The 18482-nt window shown below is 38.7% G+C and overlaps 3 protein-coding genes and 1 pseudogene across 3 annotated transcripts in view; 2 read left to right on the top strand and 2 right to left on the bottom strand.

Annotated features, from left to right (window-relative positions):
• The window catches only part of LOC144657356 (steroid 17-alpha-hydroxylase/17,20 lyase-like), an 11669-nt gene extending 7546 nt beyond the window's left edge, over positions 1-4123 (top strand). The window contains exon 3 of the mRNA XM_078517700.1: positions 1777-4123. Within this exon, the coding sequence (XP_078373826.1) occupies positions 1777-2960 (1184 nt within the window). The 3' untranslated portion in view covers positions 2961-4123. The remainder of the gene's footprint in view (positions 1-1776) is intronic.
• Positions 1-18482, top strand: part of LOC144657375 (putative G-protein coupled receptor 45) — a 287434-nt gene that overhangs the window by 209412 nt on the left and 59540 nt on the right. The window lies entirely within an intron of this gene.
• On the bottom strand, positions 13546-14765 carry LOC144656724 (high-affinity lysophosphatidic acid receptor-like; annotated as a pseudogene).
• Positions 15730-16671, bottom strand: LOC144657870 (putative G-protein coupled receptor 45). The gene has a single exon (XM_078518229.1). It carries the CDS (start codon positions 16669-16671, stop codon positions 15730-15732), a length of 942 nt encoding a protein of 313 aa, XP_078374355.1.

Raw genomic sequence — 18482 nt, 5'->3', positions numbered from 1 at the left:
GGCAGCAACGCTAGGCGGTTAGTTATTGATGTTCGATTTTAGAGCAGGTTTCTGATACAATTCGTAAGCAACCTGTTGGCTTGGAGTAGGTTAGACACATTGAATGTTTGTACATTAGTAAATTCTCAACCTCAGTAAGTGCATTTCTACCTTTCTGTTTAGTTCACAAACTCCGTTTAACAACGAAACACTGCAGAGTGTTTATATCGAAAATGGACGAGCGTTCACAACTTTGTTCGTCGCAACAAGAGAGATTTACAACGATGACTTAAAAGTGAGAAATTTCCCGTAAAGACACAGAAATTTAAATCAACCAAGGGCCTCTTCTTATGAGCCCGGTAACTAGGCTGGCTCGGTTACCAGGACGAATTTTGTCGTCTGCTCGTGTGGAAAATTCGGGATGAAATTCAAGAAAAAAAACAAACAAAATATTGCCATATAAAGTGGTATCGTTCGAGACCATCGGGTTTGTCGACTCTTGTAACTTTTCTAATAAGACTTATTGGTCCTTATTCGCATACTTTTTAAGTGGAAGTACACATTGTCGTCCCCAGAGTTGCTTGTTTCTCTTAGCCGGCGAAGCCTGTGCACGAGAAACAAGTGGCTCTGGGACACCTGATTTGATAGATTGAAAGGTTAAACTGATGAACCGTTTTAGGGTAGATTTGTTTGGCTAGATTTGAAACTCCCTTTATTAAAATCTAGCCAATCAAATCATGTGTCCCCAGAGCCACTTGTTTCTCGTGTACAGGCTTCGCCGACAAGGAGACAACCGACTCTGGAAACGAAAATGGCGGGAGAAATGTACAAGGAAAAATTATACCATTTTGAACGCCCCGTTGCGAAAGCGAAGCTTTTTTTTTAAAGTTTCATCGCGGTTACCCGGGCTGGAGTGTTCATATAGGAAATATTCATCCTGGTCGCCAAGATCTCGGTAAACGAATTGATCCGCCTTCTCATATAAACACATGGAAATTTGTACAATGGAAATAGGAACGAGGCGAGATCTCGGCAACCAGCTAGCCCGGTCAACCGGGCTCATATGAAGAGGCCCAAAGTATGGTACACAACGATTGATTAAAAACACTAAAAACATGGCCAGAGTCATCGCACCCGGCATCGCAGCGTTATGAAATTTTAACCAGTGTTTAACGCTCGTCTTTCTATCAAAAAATCAACGGGAAAACAGAATTTTGCAATGAAATTAGGATGAGCGTATTCAGTGAAATTTGTTACGTTATATTTGGTTAACGCCTAACAATTCTGCAGGGCAAACCTTTTAAGGTCACAACAGCTATCGGAGATGAGGCGGTAATTTTTGAGTTCAGTTTCATTTGAACACAATTTAAAGCAAAATAAGCCGCGGGACCAGTAGACAGGTACATTCTTGTACAAGGAATATGATGTTCAGATGGATCTTCTTGTGATATGAACAAATTTAGAGGACATTGATCGAAGAATCTTTGCGAGTATTTCGGTCAAATTAAAACGACCGCGTCATTTATATAATTCAAATTACAATCAACTTAGTAATACTGACGTAAACAATTCCGGCAACAATCGCTGAGGTGAGAATTTGCTATAATGGTTAATCCTTTTGCGGTTGTTGGGTATTGTACACCCCTCGTTATAATTTACAGTTCTCGAGGCGACGAGCATCCTCGCCCCTTAATTTAATATGGAATTTCCCTCAGAGGGCCAATGGATCGAATTAACCAAATGTAATAACCTAATAATTCTCCTGGGTTTCAATCTGGCTCACCATTTTAATTGCAGGAGGAAAAAATATCATCTTCGGTAACTATGGCCCTGCCTGGAAGTTTCATCGTAAACTCTTCACAACAGCTTTGCGCCAATACCTCTCGGATATTCCTCTTATAGAAAGCCGGGTTACAACACAGGCAGAAAAGCTGGTTCGGTTCATGGAAGAACAGGATGGGAAGCCTTTTGATCCCGCTGATTGCTTGCAACGTGGTGTTGCTGATGTTATTTGTGGAATCACGTTTGGAGAAGGCTACGACACAACCAACCCAGATTTGAACAAACTTCTGAAACTTAACGTAGACGTTGTAGCAGATGCCGATAATGCTCAATTGGTGACCATTTTAGATTTCTTTCCATTAGCAAAGTGGCTGCCCATTAAGGTTTATGATCGCTTTCTCCAGTATTTTTTTGACATACACGATATCATCCGCATATTCTTAAAAGAGCGAAAAGAGAATTTCAATCCAGAAGAGCCCGTGCGAGATTTAATCTCAGGTCTGCTGCACACCAAGCATGAAGCAGAATGTGAGAGTGGTGGGGAGCCAGCGGCTTTTCTCTCCGATGACTACTTCGTCAACACTATTGAAGACATGTTTATTGCCGGCTACGAAACCACAAGCACCACATTGAAATGGGCAATAACCTTCTTGGTCAACTATCCGAGGTACCAAGAGGATATTCAACGCCAGTTAGATGAAGCAGTTGGTGGACAGAATCCCTCTCTGGACGACCGACCCAATCTGCCTCTCATCCACGCGACAATAATAGAAACTCTGCGAGTTGGAAACGTGGTGCCTCTTGCAGTGCCGCACGTTACGCTCACTGATACAACACTCTGTGGCTATCGCGTTCCCAAAGATACCATCGTGTTTGCAGACACTGAAACTGTTCATCTGGATCCCAAATGCTGGGAAAGCTCCACCGTGTTTAACCCGTACCGTCATATTGATGAGGAGGGCAAGTTGATCACCAACCAAGGCAATTTCTACCCTTTTGGAGCTGGACGCCGGGTCTGCGCTGGGGAGCCTTTGGCTAAAGTAGAGGTGTTCTTGTTTCTATCTTGGATGCTCCAGAAGTTTACTTTCGTCGCTGAAGAAAATGGTCGACCTCCAAACTTGACGGGAGTATTCAACGGCGCTACACAGTTCCCGGCTCCTTACAAGATACGTGCAATAAGTCGAAAGCGGGAATACTGATTTGTTAGCCCGGGAAGGTACAAGATGAGGTGGGAAAAATATCCGTTTGACTTTGACGAAAAAAAAAAAACTTGAGAGGGTGTTAGTTTTATGAAGTAATGTTTTTAGTTGATATTGAGGAACAGTGATATCATTGTTATAAATGGTAATGATGTTGGCACACAGTTTTAGATATTTTCATATACGCTTTTACATTCCAAAATGTAGTAGATTTGCGCTTTGAGTGATTTCACTTGTTTAATCAATATAAACAATTTTATTTGATTTACTTAGATTTGTACTTTTCGTACAACGACCAGATTGTTACTAAGCAACGTACACGTGCCAGAACTTGTGGCTGACTTATGCACACGTTCTTGCAACAATTTGCATTTTGTTTTGCAAGCTGGAAAAGTTTCTCGTGGGAAAATTTCCAGGCCCTAATCCCTTTTCTTTTCATTCCAGATCGATTTGGTTACTCTTCGTAAACAACTATTGTTTGACCAGCTAAACTAAACAGTTAATGTTTTTGTGTTCGCCAAACAGTCAAGTAACGACCTGGTCACTATTTTAATTACTAGCATTTATGTTCTTAAGTGTTCTTAACTTAGTTTAAGTTAATTCTGGACACTCTGGTCTGTTGACCAGCACGAACTGTGGAACTTTGATTCTATTCCACTTTATGAACAATGAATGGATCGCTTTAATTAGTTTACCTAGTTACCACAAAATATTTACATGTTACTTTTGTATACTTTTGTGTTATTGAATTTAACATTGTGAAAGCAGATCACGCACGGAAGGAAAAACCGCTTAGTTCCAGAAATTAAAGTGATTGGTATTGGAGAAACTTACATTTATGCTCTCGCGTATAAGCTGTTTCATTAAGCCGATTAATTTGCTAGGTATTGTAAGTTGTACAGCAAAAAGTAAGAACGCGGTTCGCGCAAGATTAAAGGACGCCGCCGTTGCCAGGTAAGATTAACATTCCAAAACATTACATTTAACCAATCACAAAGCTTTACGTAATTCACGTTAACCAATCACTGTGAGTGGTAGATCTATAGTGTGGTTTATATAAGCTTCGTTTTAGGGTGTAAGTGAGCAGTTAAGAGCAGAGAGAGAAGAGACCAATACCTGAAGCCAACGAGTCAACAATGTAATAAATTTGGGAAAAGTTGAAATCCCGTCCAGATTTATATCTCGAGAGCGGCACAAGAAAACCAATCAGGGCTCCCCAAAAACACCGTGCAACAGATTGGTAGAGTTATCCGGGCTTTCCCCAGTACTTCCCGCAGCCAAGCAAGAAACACGCGTCAACAACGAACTGTGAGTTTTTCCTCGGATCTCGCTATGCCAGAAACTTAAAGTGTATATGACAGATTTTTTTTTATTTGCCTGATTAAATCTACGTGGTATGGTGATGCGAACATCGAAAAAAGAAATTCGAAATCTCGTTTTTTCACCGCGTTTTCGACCTAAAACACGCAATATTTTCACTTCCGGTTGGTCCAAAACCGCGCACAGTGGGGAGCTGGGTCTATTCTGCTTTTGACGTCATGGCCGGTCTAGACCCAGCTCCCCACTGCGCGCCGTGACGTCAAACAAGTGATACACTCAAGAACCAAACAAACTGAACAGGGAATTTCAAAGGAAGATTGCGGCTTGGTTGCCGGAAAACCGAAAAAAAGCTAAAGGCTTGGAAATTTATAAATGATCTGAAGTTTAGAAGGATACTAGTGTAATAATAGTTTTTTAGAAAAGCCGATGGAAACAGCGTGTGAAAATAAAGCTATCATATATCATATCAGCAAATATACAGGTAAGTAAATTGAAAAGGCGATTTTTAATCTTGACGTATTAGACTCAAAACGAATTTAGAAGTAGCGCACGTGTTGTTGTGATTTTAGCGATTTTAAGTCTATGCCGTCGCAGCTTAAAAATTCCATGTTCGGTTTGTTTGGTTCTTGAGTGTATCACTTGTTTGACGTCACGGCGCGCAGTGGGGAGCTGGGTCTAGACCGGCCATGACGTCAAAAGCAGAATAGGACCAATCAGCGGTATTTCATAAAGGAAGCCCGTTCATTGCGTGCTGCTTTAAACATAAATTGATCACAAAGCAAACTTAATTGAGGCCTTTTAAAGCGAACTGTCATGTGACTAAACTGGATGGCAGCATTTTCGTTTTGATTTCAACTTTAGATTAGTTTTTTGGAAGCTAGTGATAAAACACATAAAGAAACGACGAGTAGTCTTCTGGTTGCAGAGTGCCGAGCGCGAAAAAGATTGTTTCTTCGAATGTTTATTTGCCATCTAGTCAATTTCACTAATGGGAATCGGAGACATTTATGCATTCTTTCTTGGTTAAATTGATTGTTTGTTGTCAAAGGCCCCTTGTGCTTTAGGGTTCACTTGGCTGAATAAGAAAAAAAAAACAATTTTAAACGTCTTCGATAGGAATTTTGGTGTTCAAAACAGAGAGGTCTCAACAGAATAAAGAACTTACCGAAAATTGGGCTGCACAAATTTCGACGCTATGTAAAATAAAAGCTTTTCAAAAATCACACGTTACGCCCACATTTCCTGGTAACGATAGCGTTCCCATGGCAGCATTTTCGGGCGACGCCGATGAAGACGTTAATGAATTCTTAGTGAACTTCAATCGTACTTCGGCTTTTTACAATTTAACCCCTGAAAAGAAGGCCGTCCCCTTCTTTTGTTTTTAACTGGCAACGCTAGTATCTGGTTCAACACGACACCTGAACTACAAGACAGAAGTTTTGACGTCCTTTCGAAGGCTCTCAAAAAGCAGTTCCATTCCGACTCGGATATTTGGCTTCTTAGGCAACAATTGCACGAGACCAAACAACTGGCGACCGAGTCCGTCAGCAAATTTGCAGCTAAAATCCGCTGTCTTTGTCAACGTATAAATTTACTTCGATCAGAGAGAGTTAACTTCAAGGTCTAAGACCCCATATTAAAAATTATGTCCTTTTACAACGGCCAGGCACCTTCGAAGTCGCTGAGATGCACGCATAACTTAAGGAGTCTTTGCCCGAACAAGAGACCACTGATCGCACGGACCAGATTTTGAACGCGCTCGCGGAACTAAAAAAATCCACTGATGATAAGTTAACACCCTCACTCGTAGCTTTCGGGAATTATCAATCAAGTACCAGCCAAGGCGAATTTTTCAACCACGACACATTTCCGGATAATTCAGAGCTTGAACGCATAATTGCACAATCTATTCGTCGAGAATTGCGTCGATCGTACAATTCACATTTTTCGGGCCAGATTCAACGCGGAAGACGAAGTTTTGACGGGCGAGCGATATGCGATTTTTGTGGCCGAGCGGGGCATATAATGGCGACTTGTTACCGAAGACAGGAGCAGGACAGATATCCCTCGAGCCCGGTTTCCAATCAAACACTACGAGATCGCGACAATTGGAAACCACCTCGATTATGCCCTGATATTCCATACCAGCAGGAACAGCAGCATTTAAACTGGCAACGACCTTTTTTGAACTGGAAAAAAGTGAGGTCGTCCCAGAGAGAAATCTAAATCAGAATAATGCACATACAGCATACCGAAATTTTAAAGGCAGCGTAAGTCGTAATCGCGCGCGGAACCTCAATACAGATCATTCTTGTGTAACCGGACAACGAATGATAACCCCAGATAACACCAAATTTGCTTCACGCGAGATTACCTTCCCGAGTATTCCCGCCATAGACGCTTGCGAGATTGAGCAAAGAACCCCACCCAAATTTTATACCGTGCGATCGCAACAGTTAGCAAACCGTATTAAACTACGTAAGGGAAGACAGGATAAGGACAATTACCATCCCAAACCATTGTTTCGTAATGAGACTCAATCAAATGAGTCCAGTAGTCCAGTGAACACAAAGCCAGACCGTTTTAACGTCAATCCCGAAGACGCCACAAATGGATCTTCTACACCACATAGTACAGCAATCAATTCGATTTTTGTTCATCGTAAGATGTGTTTCCTCAGTGATATGGAAGGTGCAAATGTAGTAGCCCCTGTTGAATGAAATGAATGAAATGAAATACTTTATTAAAGTGTCTGAAGTATTTAGCTTAAAAAAACTAATTGTGGACACTATTTACATTATTATATATCTAAGCTATTTAAAGTTAGAATATTTACACTTAAATTCTAAGAAGAAGAAAAACTGAAGAATCGTACTTCATACATTAATAAATAAATAAATAAATCAATAAATTACAATAGAATATAAAATTTTATCATAAAAGTAGGTGAAAGATAAAAATTGCAGTTAAGAGTTAAAAATTAAAAATTTAAAAAAGTATATCGGCTAGCTGCATATGTCACATTGACACTCAGTTTGTATAAGACGGGTGAGGTCTTTTTTTAAAATACTGTTTTTAAAACTCGTGACATTATGTTTTTCTCTATCACTGTGGTCTAGTTTGCTCCATAGATAAGGCCCGAAATATCGTAAAGAATGTTTTCCATAATGTACTGTGCGAAAACGTGGAATATTAAAATCAGCGTTCCTCAGATTATATCGTTTCGGGGCTGTATTAAATATTTCTGTTAAATAAGTGGGCACAAGTCCGTGTTTTACTTTATACATTAGAATGGCAATGTTTTGTAGACGTCTTTGGTACAGACTTGGTAGACCTGCTCTTTTCAGTAGCTCACTGTAGGTCTCCGATTGGGATTTAAAGACTGCCCTGAGTGCGCGCTCTTGAACTCTCTCCATTTTCTTCTTATCGGATGATTTGCAAAAGTGCCATACAATATCACAATATGTGAGGTGAGGCAAAATACTAGATTTGTACAGCTGTAACTTTGCAGACCATGGAATTAGATTACGTAGTCTCATTAACACCCCAACCTTACAACTCGTTTTCTTGCAAATATCACTAATGTGTTCACTAAATGTCAGTTTGTTGTCGATGGTTACACCAAGAATTTTGAGATACTCCGATGATTTGACTTCATGACCATCGAATTCCATCTTCAGTGCATATTCAGGGGTTCTCTTGGAAGGTTGTGGATCAAGGGTAAGGATCTGGTATTTCTGAGGGTTGGCTTGCAGTAGGTTCTCCTTGTACCACTGTGACACTGCCTCTGTTTCTCTCCTAAGAGTTTGGGCGGCCTTCTGTATATCATTATCATTGGCGTATATTTGGTGATCATCAGCATACATAAATAGACTAGCAGACTGCCTATGTAGCGAGAGATCATTTTGGAACAGATTCCAGAGAAGAGGCCCGAAGGAGGAGCCTTGTGGACACCCCCCACGAGTACAAGTTAAGAAATCGTTCTGTTTACGATAAAAGTCATGAATTTGCCGAAGGCGGAAGAAGAAAAGATTCTCAAGGTAGATGGCACAGGAGTCATAGAGTTTGATGAAGTGCAAAGTAACGAAATTATTTCAGTTATTGACCCTATAAGAATTGACGTTTATCCCGCCCGAGATAGTTCCAAGCAGGAAATACAGAACGAAGAAACAAAGACAAAAAACGAGTTTCGTGTTCAGTTTCCATGCATCAAAAGCACGTGAGATAACTTTTGAACTCGTCAGTACACTCCAATATCGTCAGATCGTTATCGATAATAGCCAAATTGTGTTTGAGGAACCATACATTTCATTTGGTGAAGTTAAAACGGAAACTACCGTAGCAGGAATAGTCGCAGGCAATCCAGAGAGCGCTACTAAAAGTTTCTCTGAAGACTGAAGACTGCAATACCTTAGCCAAATGCCAAATGATTTACACACGTATCGTGGATGGTTCATTTTTATGACTTCTTTTTGCTCGTTGATGACGTACATTTTCAATTTAGTGGACAAACCACGAGAGGAAAATAGGCACCCTTCTAACAACGAAACGGCAAGGAATTGTACAAATTTGAACGGTCAATCCGAAGTCAACGTTAATGATTTTACTATACATTTGGGCCATGCACCGAAATCACTGATTCCTGTGACTTCAACAGGAAAAATAAATAAAAATTAATTAAATCAGGCAAATAGGTTTTAGTTTTTTTGGGTCAAACGATCTTCATTCACCCAACTAGTGTAATAACAATTGCTTCTTACACTATCTCTAATTTCCTTTATCCTCCGATAGTAAAGCAAGGGATTCTCAATAGACGAGGACAACACAATGGCCCGCAAGTATTTATGGCCACTAACGATGAATATGTTTCGAATTTGTCCATAATGAGCACTATCAAAAGGCAACACACGTACGCACCGTAACTCAGTAAAAATATTGCAAGGACATACAGAATTGTGAATACAGATTTTTTGTATTTTTCGATGTTAATGGCGTTTTGATTTGTTTGCACTTGACTTCGATGATCACGTATGATTTGAAAAACTTTGAAATAAGCGAAGAAAGTGATAAAAATACAAAGTGCAGCTCCTAAAATGAAAATGACAGTAAATTCACTAAAGACTCCATTCGTATAATACCAGCTGTACACTTGACAAGCGAAAAAAGCAATAAGCAAAACTACAAACGTGACATAAATAATAACGACTCAACGAACTGTAAAAAGAGATCTGCGGCTCATATGCAGCCATCTTTCTGCAGCCATTATTGTCGTGACAATGCCTTTTAGAGAGGAAAAGTAGTATCCAACGATTTGTGAGATAACTCCAGCAATGCAGATCATCTTTCTGTTCTCAGCTAATACCGCAAATTGGTACATAACGAAAAACGGCTGACTCAGTAACCCAGTGCAAAAGTCTGTGAAGGCCAAACCAGCAAGAAGAACATAAGATGGGGTCCTGAGGGACGGGTTCTTCCAAATTGCCGCCAAAATGAAAGTATTTCCCACCACTGCCATCCGTGCTAGAAGTGAGGTGACAACACAGTTTGTAAGTGTTACCTGATAGTAAACTGAGGTGCTTTTACTGACATTTAAATCAAATAGAAAAGAACACCAGCTGTCCCGTAAACGAGAGAAATTGAAGGACATCGCCGCGAGTTACTCTGAAGCCTTGAAATGCTTCGCTGAGAATTACGTGAACAGTAAATTTAAATTTAATTTTTAATTTTTAAATTTTGGCTTTTCCACTTTGCTGATTCCCTTAGTCCTACTCTTCCCCAGCAATTGCGATATTGATTTCTGAAACTGGTACGTGTCTCTGTATTTATAATTTGGCGTGGAATGATCAGTATGCCAACTGAAATTTAATCAGGCTGAGCTAAAAATCGTACAAACATCACAAATTGGACAAAACATCTTGCGGGAGTTTAAATTTATTGATGACTTCGGCCTTATTTGGATAAATACTAATATTCAGTATTCCTTGCGTTCATTTTCAAATCGGATTTGTTTAATGTTTATTCAAGCCGGCTAAACAATATTAGGAAGACATGGGATTTCAGTCTCTTCCAGCAAGGACCGCGTAGTATTTTACCAATTGGGGGGGGGGGGGGGGGTGACTAGTGACTTGAAGTGGGGAGGGGCTGTAGAGACTCCTCACGCAGAAAGTCTCTATTTTTCGAACATATCGGGGGGGGGAGGCTAAGCCGCCCATCCCTCCCTCCCGGCCCCGCGATCCCTGTCCAGATAAGATATCCTTTTTCTCAATAATACCCAATATAATCAACTAAGAGTATTGCTATGGATATATAACACAGGATTTCGTTTGTCACAATTTGTCTTGTATATTTAAGTAGTACATTGTAAGTTCTCAAAACTGCACCACTCAATCCTCTTCGTTCCCTTGGGCACATAAGTCGTTACCGGAGACCGCCACCGCTGTCTGTTCTTTGTCTTCTTCCACAGTTCTCCCCAGCTGACTCCGCTTGCCCGCATCTCTTTTTCAACTGTCCGTCGCCAGGTCTCTTTTGGTCGTCCTCTTGCTCTCTTTCCAGATGGCGTCCAGTGCAAAGCAACTCTGGGAATTGATGATGGATCCATCCTGAGGACATATCCGATCCAGCACCATCTCCTCTTATTCACTTCAGAGCTGATGTTGTTGCCCGGTGGTTGCCCGGCGTAGCTCAGCGTTAGAAATGATGTTAGGACAGAAGATGTTCAGAATGCGGCGTACAAAACTGCACCAGTTTCCTGAAAACACAAACGTTTCAGAAATCTTATTAAAAATTAAGGTTAAAAGCTGCTTAAAAATGACTAAATTTTCTCTTTTGATCATCTTCAGAGTGACAAATATTTCGAAAACGTTTAGTCATATTTTTTATCGACGAAATGTACATACGCTTCAGTAATCGTTTCCAGTTTAAATGAAAGTGGTTTGTTATGGAAATGAGACATATTGTAAAGGATACTCAGCAGCGGTTCTGAAAGTTAAAAATCCTTTGGTTTCTAGCGGAGCTCTACAGCGGCCCGAAGGGCCGCAGAGCAGAGCCCCATACGCATGAAAGAAGGAACACTATCGAAATGAGTTTTCATGGTCAACATGGATAGCGGCATGGTTCGTGGGCGCGTACGTACGTACGGAGTCGCGCAACATGGCCGCCATAGTTTGATGGTAGAAATAGTGAAGCAAGAAGGCCGTATAAAGGCGGCTTGTAAATTTAAAGAGGTTTGAAAAGAAAAACAAGAAGCAAGAAACAAAATGTGGCTGAAAATTACGTGTAGAAAGTAATCGACCGCCAAAAAAGTGGACATTGAGAGCCATAATCGATCGATGACTTTCGTGTCTATCTGTAAAGCCAGCATCGTACATAAAGGAGCATTCGAAAGCTAAATCGGGTTGATATAATAAACAAACCCTTTTTTTGCAACGGGGTAGTAATAAAAAAAAAAAATAAAAAAAAAAACAACAACAACAACAACAACAACTTGACCCTCTGGGGTTTTGAACTCGCGACCTCCCGATCCGCAGACCGGCACCTTACCGATTGAGCTAATCCGACAGACCCTATTCACGTTGAATATATCCTATATCAATGTAATAGATATTGTGGAGTCTACTAAACTGCTGCGAAACTATAACAGGATCGCGAAACTATTTTCTATTGCTAGAAAGCAGGTAATTTACTGTACTCTAAAGTGATTTTTCGTGCCATGAGCAATGATTTTGCCCCGCTTTAAGATTATTATTTTTGTCGTACCGCTGACATTCAGTTTAACCGTGAGCTATTTAAATTTGTCTTGCACCTATAAACCGCCATAAACATTAGTACTTTGGCCGCTTATTCACTAGAATGAAAACATTGTAAGCTCCAGTGAAAATTAAATAAATGGGAAGCTCCGCTTTTAGGCTTGCCTAAATTTATATATTAGATAATTGTGTGTGACCTCAGTGTTCAGGAAAACTAAATAAAATTAGTTGAAGCAGCGAGCAAATTTGATTACAGATCGAATAATCTGTTTTCATTTCACAGTATCATTACAAGAGGAAATGACATCTTCTGAAAAGAACCGTCCGAATAGCACGGAAAATTCAGATGTTAGGTATTATGTTGTAAAATAAAGACAATGTTTCTTGAAAATAATATGCTTGCTTTCGTATAAGCAAATGGATACTGATGAAAAAATTGCTATTGAAAAAGAGTATAATGGGAAAAAACTAATCATTTTGGACACTCTTTGGTGAAAAATTAATTGGTTGGTCTAGAAGCCCAAGGGATAAACAAAGATAAAAATGTTGACCTTCCAGAAATGACTCGTATTTCATCAAAAAAGATTGTAACCCTTTACGAATTACACCTTGTTTGATTAAAGACAGTACGCTATAAAAATTGGGTATTATAACTGTGTCTCTACATGAGACACCATTACAATACCGAAAAAGTAATTTTAAATCTATTAATTTAAGAATAAAACTTACGTTTTTAGCTTTGCATATGGTGGAAATGATTTGCTCTTCAGAAAATGGTGCGTGGATCATACAATAAGCATCATGCAAAGATCGCAGATAACACGAAACACCTTGGGAGAGTTCAAATGAATTGATTAAATCGGCCAATGACATGATACTAAATTTTGTTTCCGCATTCATTTAAGTGGATGTTTTTCTACCTACTAGAACGGACTCATATTTTAATTAAAAGATAAAAATTACAAAAAGTATCATAAGGATCCCTCTGCATGAGCCGGAAGAAAGGTAAAATCTAATGCTACGAGCTTTGCTTATGAAGAAAATTCTAGGAGGGGCCTTTAGGAGTAAAACGGAACCTGGGATTTGCCTATTTTTTTACTGGGAAAACAAGATTTGGTTCACTGGGACTGGAAATCACAAATCTGAAAAATGAGAATGGGACTAGGATTTTGGCAAAATTTGGGCTAGCATTTGAAAAAGATCAAAATTCTGTTGGGAATGAATAGTGACTTGTACATGTAAAATGAATAGTATTATATTATTACGATCAAATGATCTTCTTCATTTAACAGTATCGTTACAATTAGTTTTTAGTGGAGCCAATAACCCTGACTTCCACTCTTAGCTCATAAACGTAATTACAATGGTTCTATTTAGTATTTTCAAATGTAATTTCTATTTGTGGTTAATAGATTCCCATTGTAAGTATATATTTTGAGCAGAAATCTGATGGTTATCATTCCTTAACCACTGTTTGTTTTTTATAGTGTCTAACAAGTGTTGCAATATTTAATTTGTTATTATTCCTGTCCGTTTTCTTTACAACACAAGTTCCTTGCGATTCTTTTTACACTTTCTCTTATTTCCTTTATCCTCCAATAGTAAAGCAAGGGATTCACAAACGACGAAGAAAACACAATGGCCCCACAAGCATTCAAGGCCGCTGACGATAGATTTGTTCCAAATTTGTCCGTAATGCTAAATACCAAAAGGCAGCACACGTAGGGAACGTAACTCAGTAAAAATATTAAAACAATATACAAAATAGTGAAAACAGATTTTCTGTATTTGTTGATGTCAATGGCGTTTTGATAAGTTTGCACTTGACTTTGGTGTTGACTTATGAGGTTAAAAACTTTGACATAAGCGAAGACAGTGAGAACAAAACAAAGTGCTGCCCCAGAAACTAGAGTTACAATAAACACACTGAAGAAATCCTTCGTATAATACCAATTATACATGTGACCAGCGAAGAACGCAATCAACAATATAATAGACGCGATATAAATAATAACAAGTCGACGCACTGTAAGAAGAATCTTCGGCTCATATGCAGCCATCTTTCTACAGCTATTATTGTCATGACCAAACCTGTTAGGGTGGAAAGGTAGTGTCCAACACTTTCTGTGATAACACCAGAAATGCAGAACATCTTGCTGTTTCCAGCCAATCTCGTCAACTGGTATATAACAAAAAATGGTTGACATAACAATCCACTGCAGAAGTCGGTAAAGGCCAAACCAGCAAGAAGAACATAAGATGGAGACCTGAGAGACGGGTTCTTCCAAATTGCCGTCAAAATAAAAGCATTTGCTACAACTGCCATTGGTGCTAGAAGTGATGTGACTACACTGGATGTAAGAATTACCTGATAGTAAACTGAGGTGCTTTTACTTGCATTAGGAGAAAACAGAAACCAACACCAGCTGTCTGGTGAACGAGAAGAATTGAAGGCCATTGCCGAGAGTTACTCTGAAACTTGAAGAGTTCAAGGAAAGAGACGTGCACAGTGAATTATGGGTTTTCCACTTTCTTATGGTTTTTGCTAATTCACGGTCCTTATTACTTATCTTCCTTGGCAATTCTTCAACCCTATCTTGTGATATTCAATTCTGAAATTAACGTGTCTGTGTAATTTTAATTCGGCGTAGATCGTTATGCCAACTAATGTGTTTGGTGTTGGAAATTGAAATCAGTGAACTTAAAATCATACGAACATCACAAATAGCTTGAAACGATTTGGGGGAGCTTTTAATTCTTCTCATTGTATATGTTTTAGTGAGCTCGTGTAGTAATTTTGCATTAAATTGTTTTTCTAATTAAAGGTGTTCTTAACTCAGGACGACAACATAAGTTTGATATTTTCCCCTCTTTGAAGTCTTTACAGTTCTCTTCTGTTTACGACGCAATTCACTAGCGAAGACAACACAGCTGTCAGGTTTCGAACTATAGTCTGAATAACTTGAGAGAAAGCGCATATTTATTAAAATTTGTTTGCTCTTATCGAAACAATAATTTGATTCCGATCAGAAAAAATGCTATTGAGAAAGATCATACTGGTATGAAATAACTTATTTTGGACACTCTAGGCTAATCAATTAAGTTGGTTTGGAAGCCGGTGAGGGAGTTCACTCATCAAAGAAAGATAAATACCCTTAACGAAGTACTCCTTGTTTGGTTAAAAGCAGTACGCTAAAAAAATTGGTTATTATAACGCTGTCTGTACATGAGACACCGCTATAATACCCAAAAATATATATATATATTTTAAAAAAGTTGTGTTTTTAGCTTTGCTCATGGTGGAAATGTTCTTCACTTCAGAGAATGGTGAGATAACATAACTTAGTTACTATATGTGGCTGCCGTAAAAACTCTTCACATTCCAATTCATCTGACAATGTTGCTTATAAAATCAAAATTGGCTCTCAGACAAAGTGACGCGTACAGGGAAATTTATCGCATACAGGGAAATTTATAATTCATTTTTATTATCACACTTCCAAAAATGGTACTATCATGGTTACAATTAGCAAGTAATGAAATATTAAAAGAATGTCTTCCACATTACTTCAGTGTAAAGGTAAAGACAGGGTTTCCTTTATTTCTAAATACAGTCTCAGTTACGTTACGATCAGTTTCTAACTTTTTCATAACTGTGTGGGTCACGTTGTACTTAACCACTCACCAAAAAAAAAATAAAAAAATTATGAATTATCTCCGTTTTCTTTCGAACACAAGTTCCTTACCATACTTTTTACACTATCTCTAATTTCCTTTATCCTCCAAAAGTAAAGCAAGGGATTCACAAACGACGAAGAAAACACTACGCCCGCGCAAGCATTGAAGGCCGCTGTCGATGAATATGTTCCGAATTCGTCCATAATGCCTACTACCAAAAGGCAACACACGAAGGGAACGTAACTCAGTAAAAATATTGCGAGAATATACAGGATTGTGAATACAGATTTTTTGTATTTTTTGATGTCAATAGCATTTTGATTTGTTTGCACTTGATTTTGATGCTCACGTATGATTTTAAAAACTTTGAAATAAGCGAAGATAGTGACAATAAAACAAAGTGCTGCCCCCAAAACTAAACCTATCATAAATACACTGAAGAAATCCTTCGCATAATACCAATTATACATGTGTCCAGCGAAGAACGCAATTAACAGAATTACAGACGTAGTATAAACAACAACGACTCGACGCACTGTAAGAAGAGATCTTCGGCTCATATGCAGCCATCTTTCTACAGCTATTATTGTCATGACGATGACTGTTAGAGAGGAAAAGTAGTATCCAACGATTTGTGAGATAACACCAGCGAGGCAGAACATCTTTATGTTCCCTTTTAAGTCAGCCAATTGGTACATAACATAGAATGGTTGACATAGTAATCCAGAGCAAAAGTCTGTGAAGGCCAATCCAGCAAGGAGAACATAAGATGGAGTCCTGAGAGACGGGTTCTTCCAAATTGCCGCCATGATCAAAGTGTTTCCCACCACTGCCATCGGTGCTAGAAGTGAGGTGACAACACAGGTTGTAAGAGTTACTTGATAGTAAACTGAGGTGCTTTTACTTTCGTTTAAGAAAAATAGAAACGAACACCAGGTTCCCTGTAAACGAGAGGAATTGAAGGCCATTGTTTAGAGTAACTCTGAAACCTCGAACTGCTTCACTGAACAGGACGTGCTATGCTATGCTATGGTCCTTTCTAAATCCCTTATGCCTGCTATCCCGTGAACGCTTTTGTGTGATTTCTAATTTATAAAAGTCTCTGCATATTGAATTGGTTGTAGATCAGTTTGCCAATTAATTGAACTGTTTGGCGTTTAAAAGGTAGCCAAGGTAAACTAGAAATCACATCACAAATAGGACAAAACAACTTGGGGGATCTTTGTAGTAACACAGTGTATTTTGGCTTTTACACTTTTTGATGGTCGATCCATGCTAATTCCCACGCGTACGGCTATGCGTATTCTTTCTTGGCAATTCTTAGAACGCTATCTTATGGTGCCTAATTTTTAAAATTTTGTATATTTATTCGATGTGGGTTGTTTTGCAACTGAACTGTGTGGTTTGAAAGTGGATCTTCTGGCCAATGGGCTAAACTTTCAAAAAATCATACAATCATTTCAAATAGCTAGAAACAGCTTAGGGGAGCGGCTGTAATCATTACATCGACTTCATATCATTGTTTTGTTTCCGTGAGATTGTTAGATTATTTTTAACTACTTATCTTCCCTTTTTTTCTTTTGAAATAGTCCTCAACCCAGGAGGGTCGAGAAAGTTTGTGATATTTCTCCAGTAGAATTATTAACAATATTATTTTACGGACATTAGGCAAAAAAGATAAGGTTTTCAGGCTTCGACATGTAGACTGAATATTCGTTTGCTGAATTTCAAACAGAAATTGATTCTGTTGAGAAAATTGCTATTGAAGAAGATCACACTGGCAAAAAGAAAATGACTCCTTTCCAACACTGCAGGTTAAACAGGTAAATTGATTTTTGAAGCCCATGGGAAACACGAATATCAAGAAACATTGTGACTCTTCAGGAATAACTCTATGACGCACTGGAAACTGAATATATTCTTTACAATTTTGAAATGAATTGACAATTGTGATCTTCTTTCGGTACAACTGGCTGAAAATCAGGGAAAACTTGTCAAAGGTTTGTCTCCTTATTTAATTACGGAAATTGTTTCCCATGAGAAAATTGCTATTGAAAAGGAGCTCGATCTATTAAGAAAATTACTCATTTTGGAGGCTCTAAAGACAAACAAACGTCAACTTTATACCCATCTTCTAGGAATGACTCGTATTTTTTTATTAAAACCTACATGTTATAAAAAATGGTTTGTTACAAAGGGTCTCTCTCTTCACGAGTCGTTATAAGATTCAGTTGAAGATCTAGTGCTAAGAGCTTTGCTTATGAAGAAAATTCTAGCATTTTGGAGAATTAATGAATAAAAATGGTTTAAGTAAAATGTTTTAGAAACGTTCTCTGGTTAAAAATTTAAAAATATAAGCTTTCGGCTGCCAAACTGCAGCCTTTAACGAATGATAAAAATGGCGCGAATGAATAAATATATAGGGTAAAAATGTGTGAAAAAATTACAGAATAAAAATGCGTAAAAAGGTGACAAGGAAAATAGTGAGAATATGATAATAAAAGAGAACTATTTTAAAAGAATAGAATATTGTGGAGGTAATGACCTAGCATTGTTGTCCGCTTCAGTTGTCATGGCAGTGTGCCATGACTCAAGAGTTTTTCGCACGCGATAGTCTCCTTTGTCAATGACTCTTGCATTTTTGAAATCAATTTGATGGTCATTCATCCATGCATGGTTTGCAATGTTCGATCCTTTGTTACAATGTTTGACGTTTCTGATGTGTTCTTTTCTTCGCGTCTGTAGACATCTGCCGGTTTCTCCAATGTAACTCCAATTG

This window comes from Oculina patagonica, chromosome 6 (assembly GCF_052425735.1).
Source record: "Oculina patagonica isolate OP01 chromosome 6, crgOcupat, whole genome shotgun sequence".
Lineage (NCBI taxonomy): Eukaryota > Metazoa > Cnidaria > Anthozoa > Scleractinia > Oculinidae > Oculina > Oculina patagonica.
The sequence above is the reverse complement of the archived record's forward strand: the minus strand, read 5'-3'. Positions and strand labels throughout refer to the sequence as shown.

Coding starts and splice junctions, on each gene's coding strand:
- LOC144657870 (XM_078518229.1), bottom strand. CDS start 16,671: ATGGCCTTCAATTCCTCTCGTTTACAGGGAACCTGGTGTTCGTTTCTA.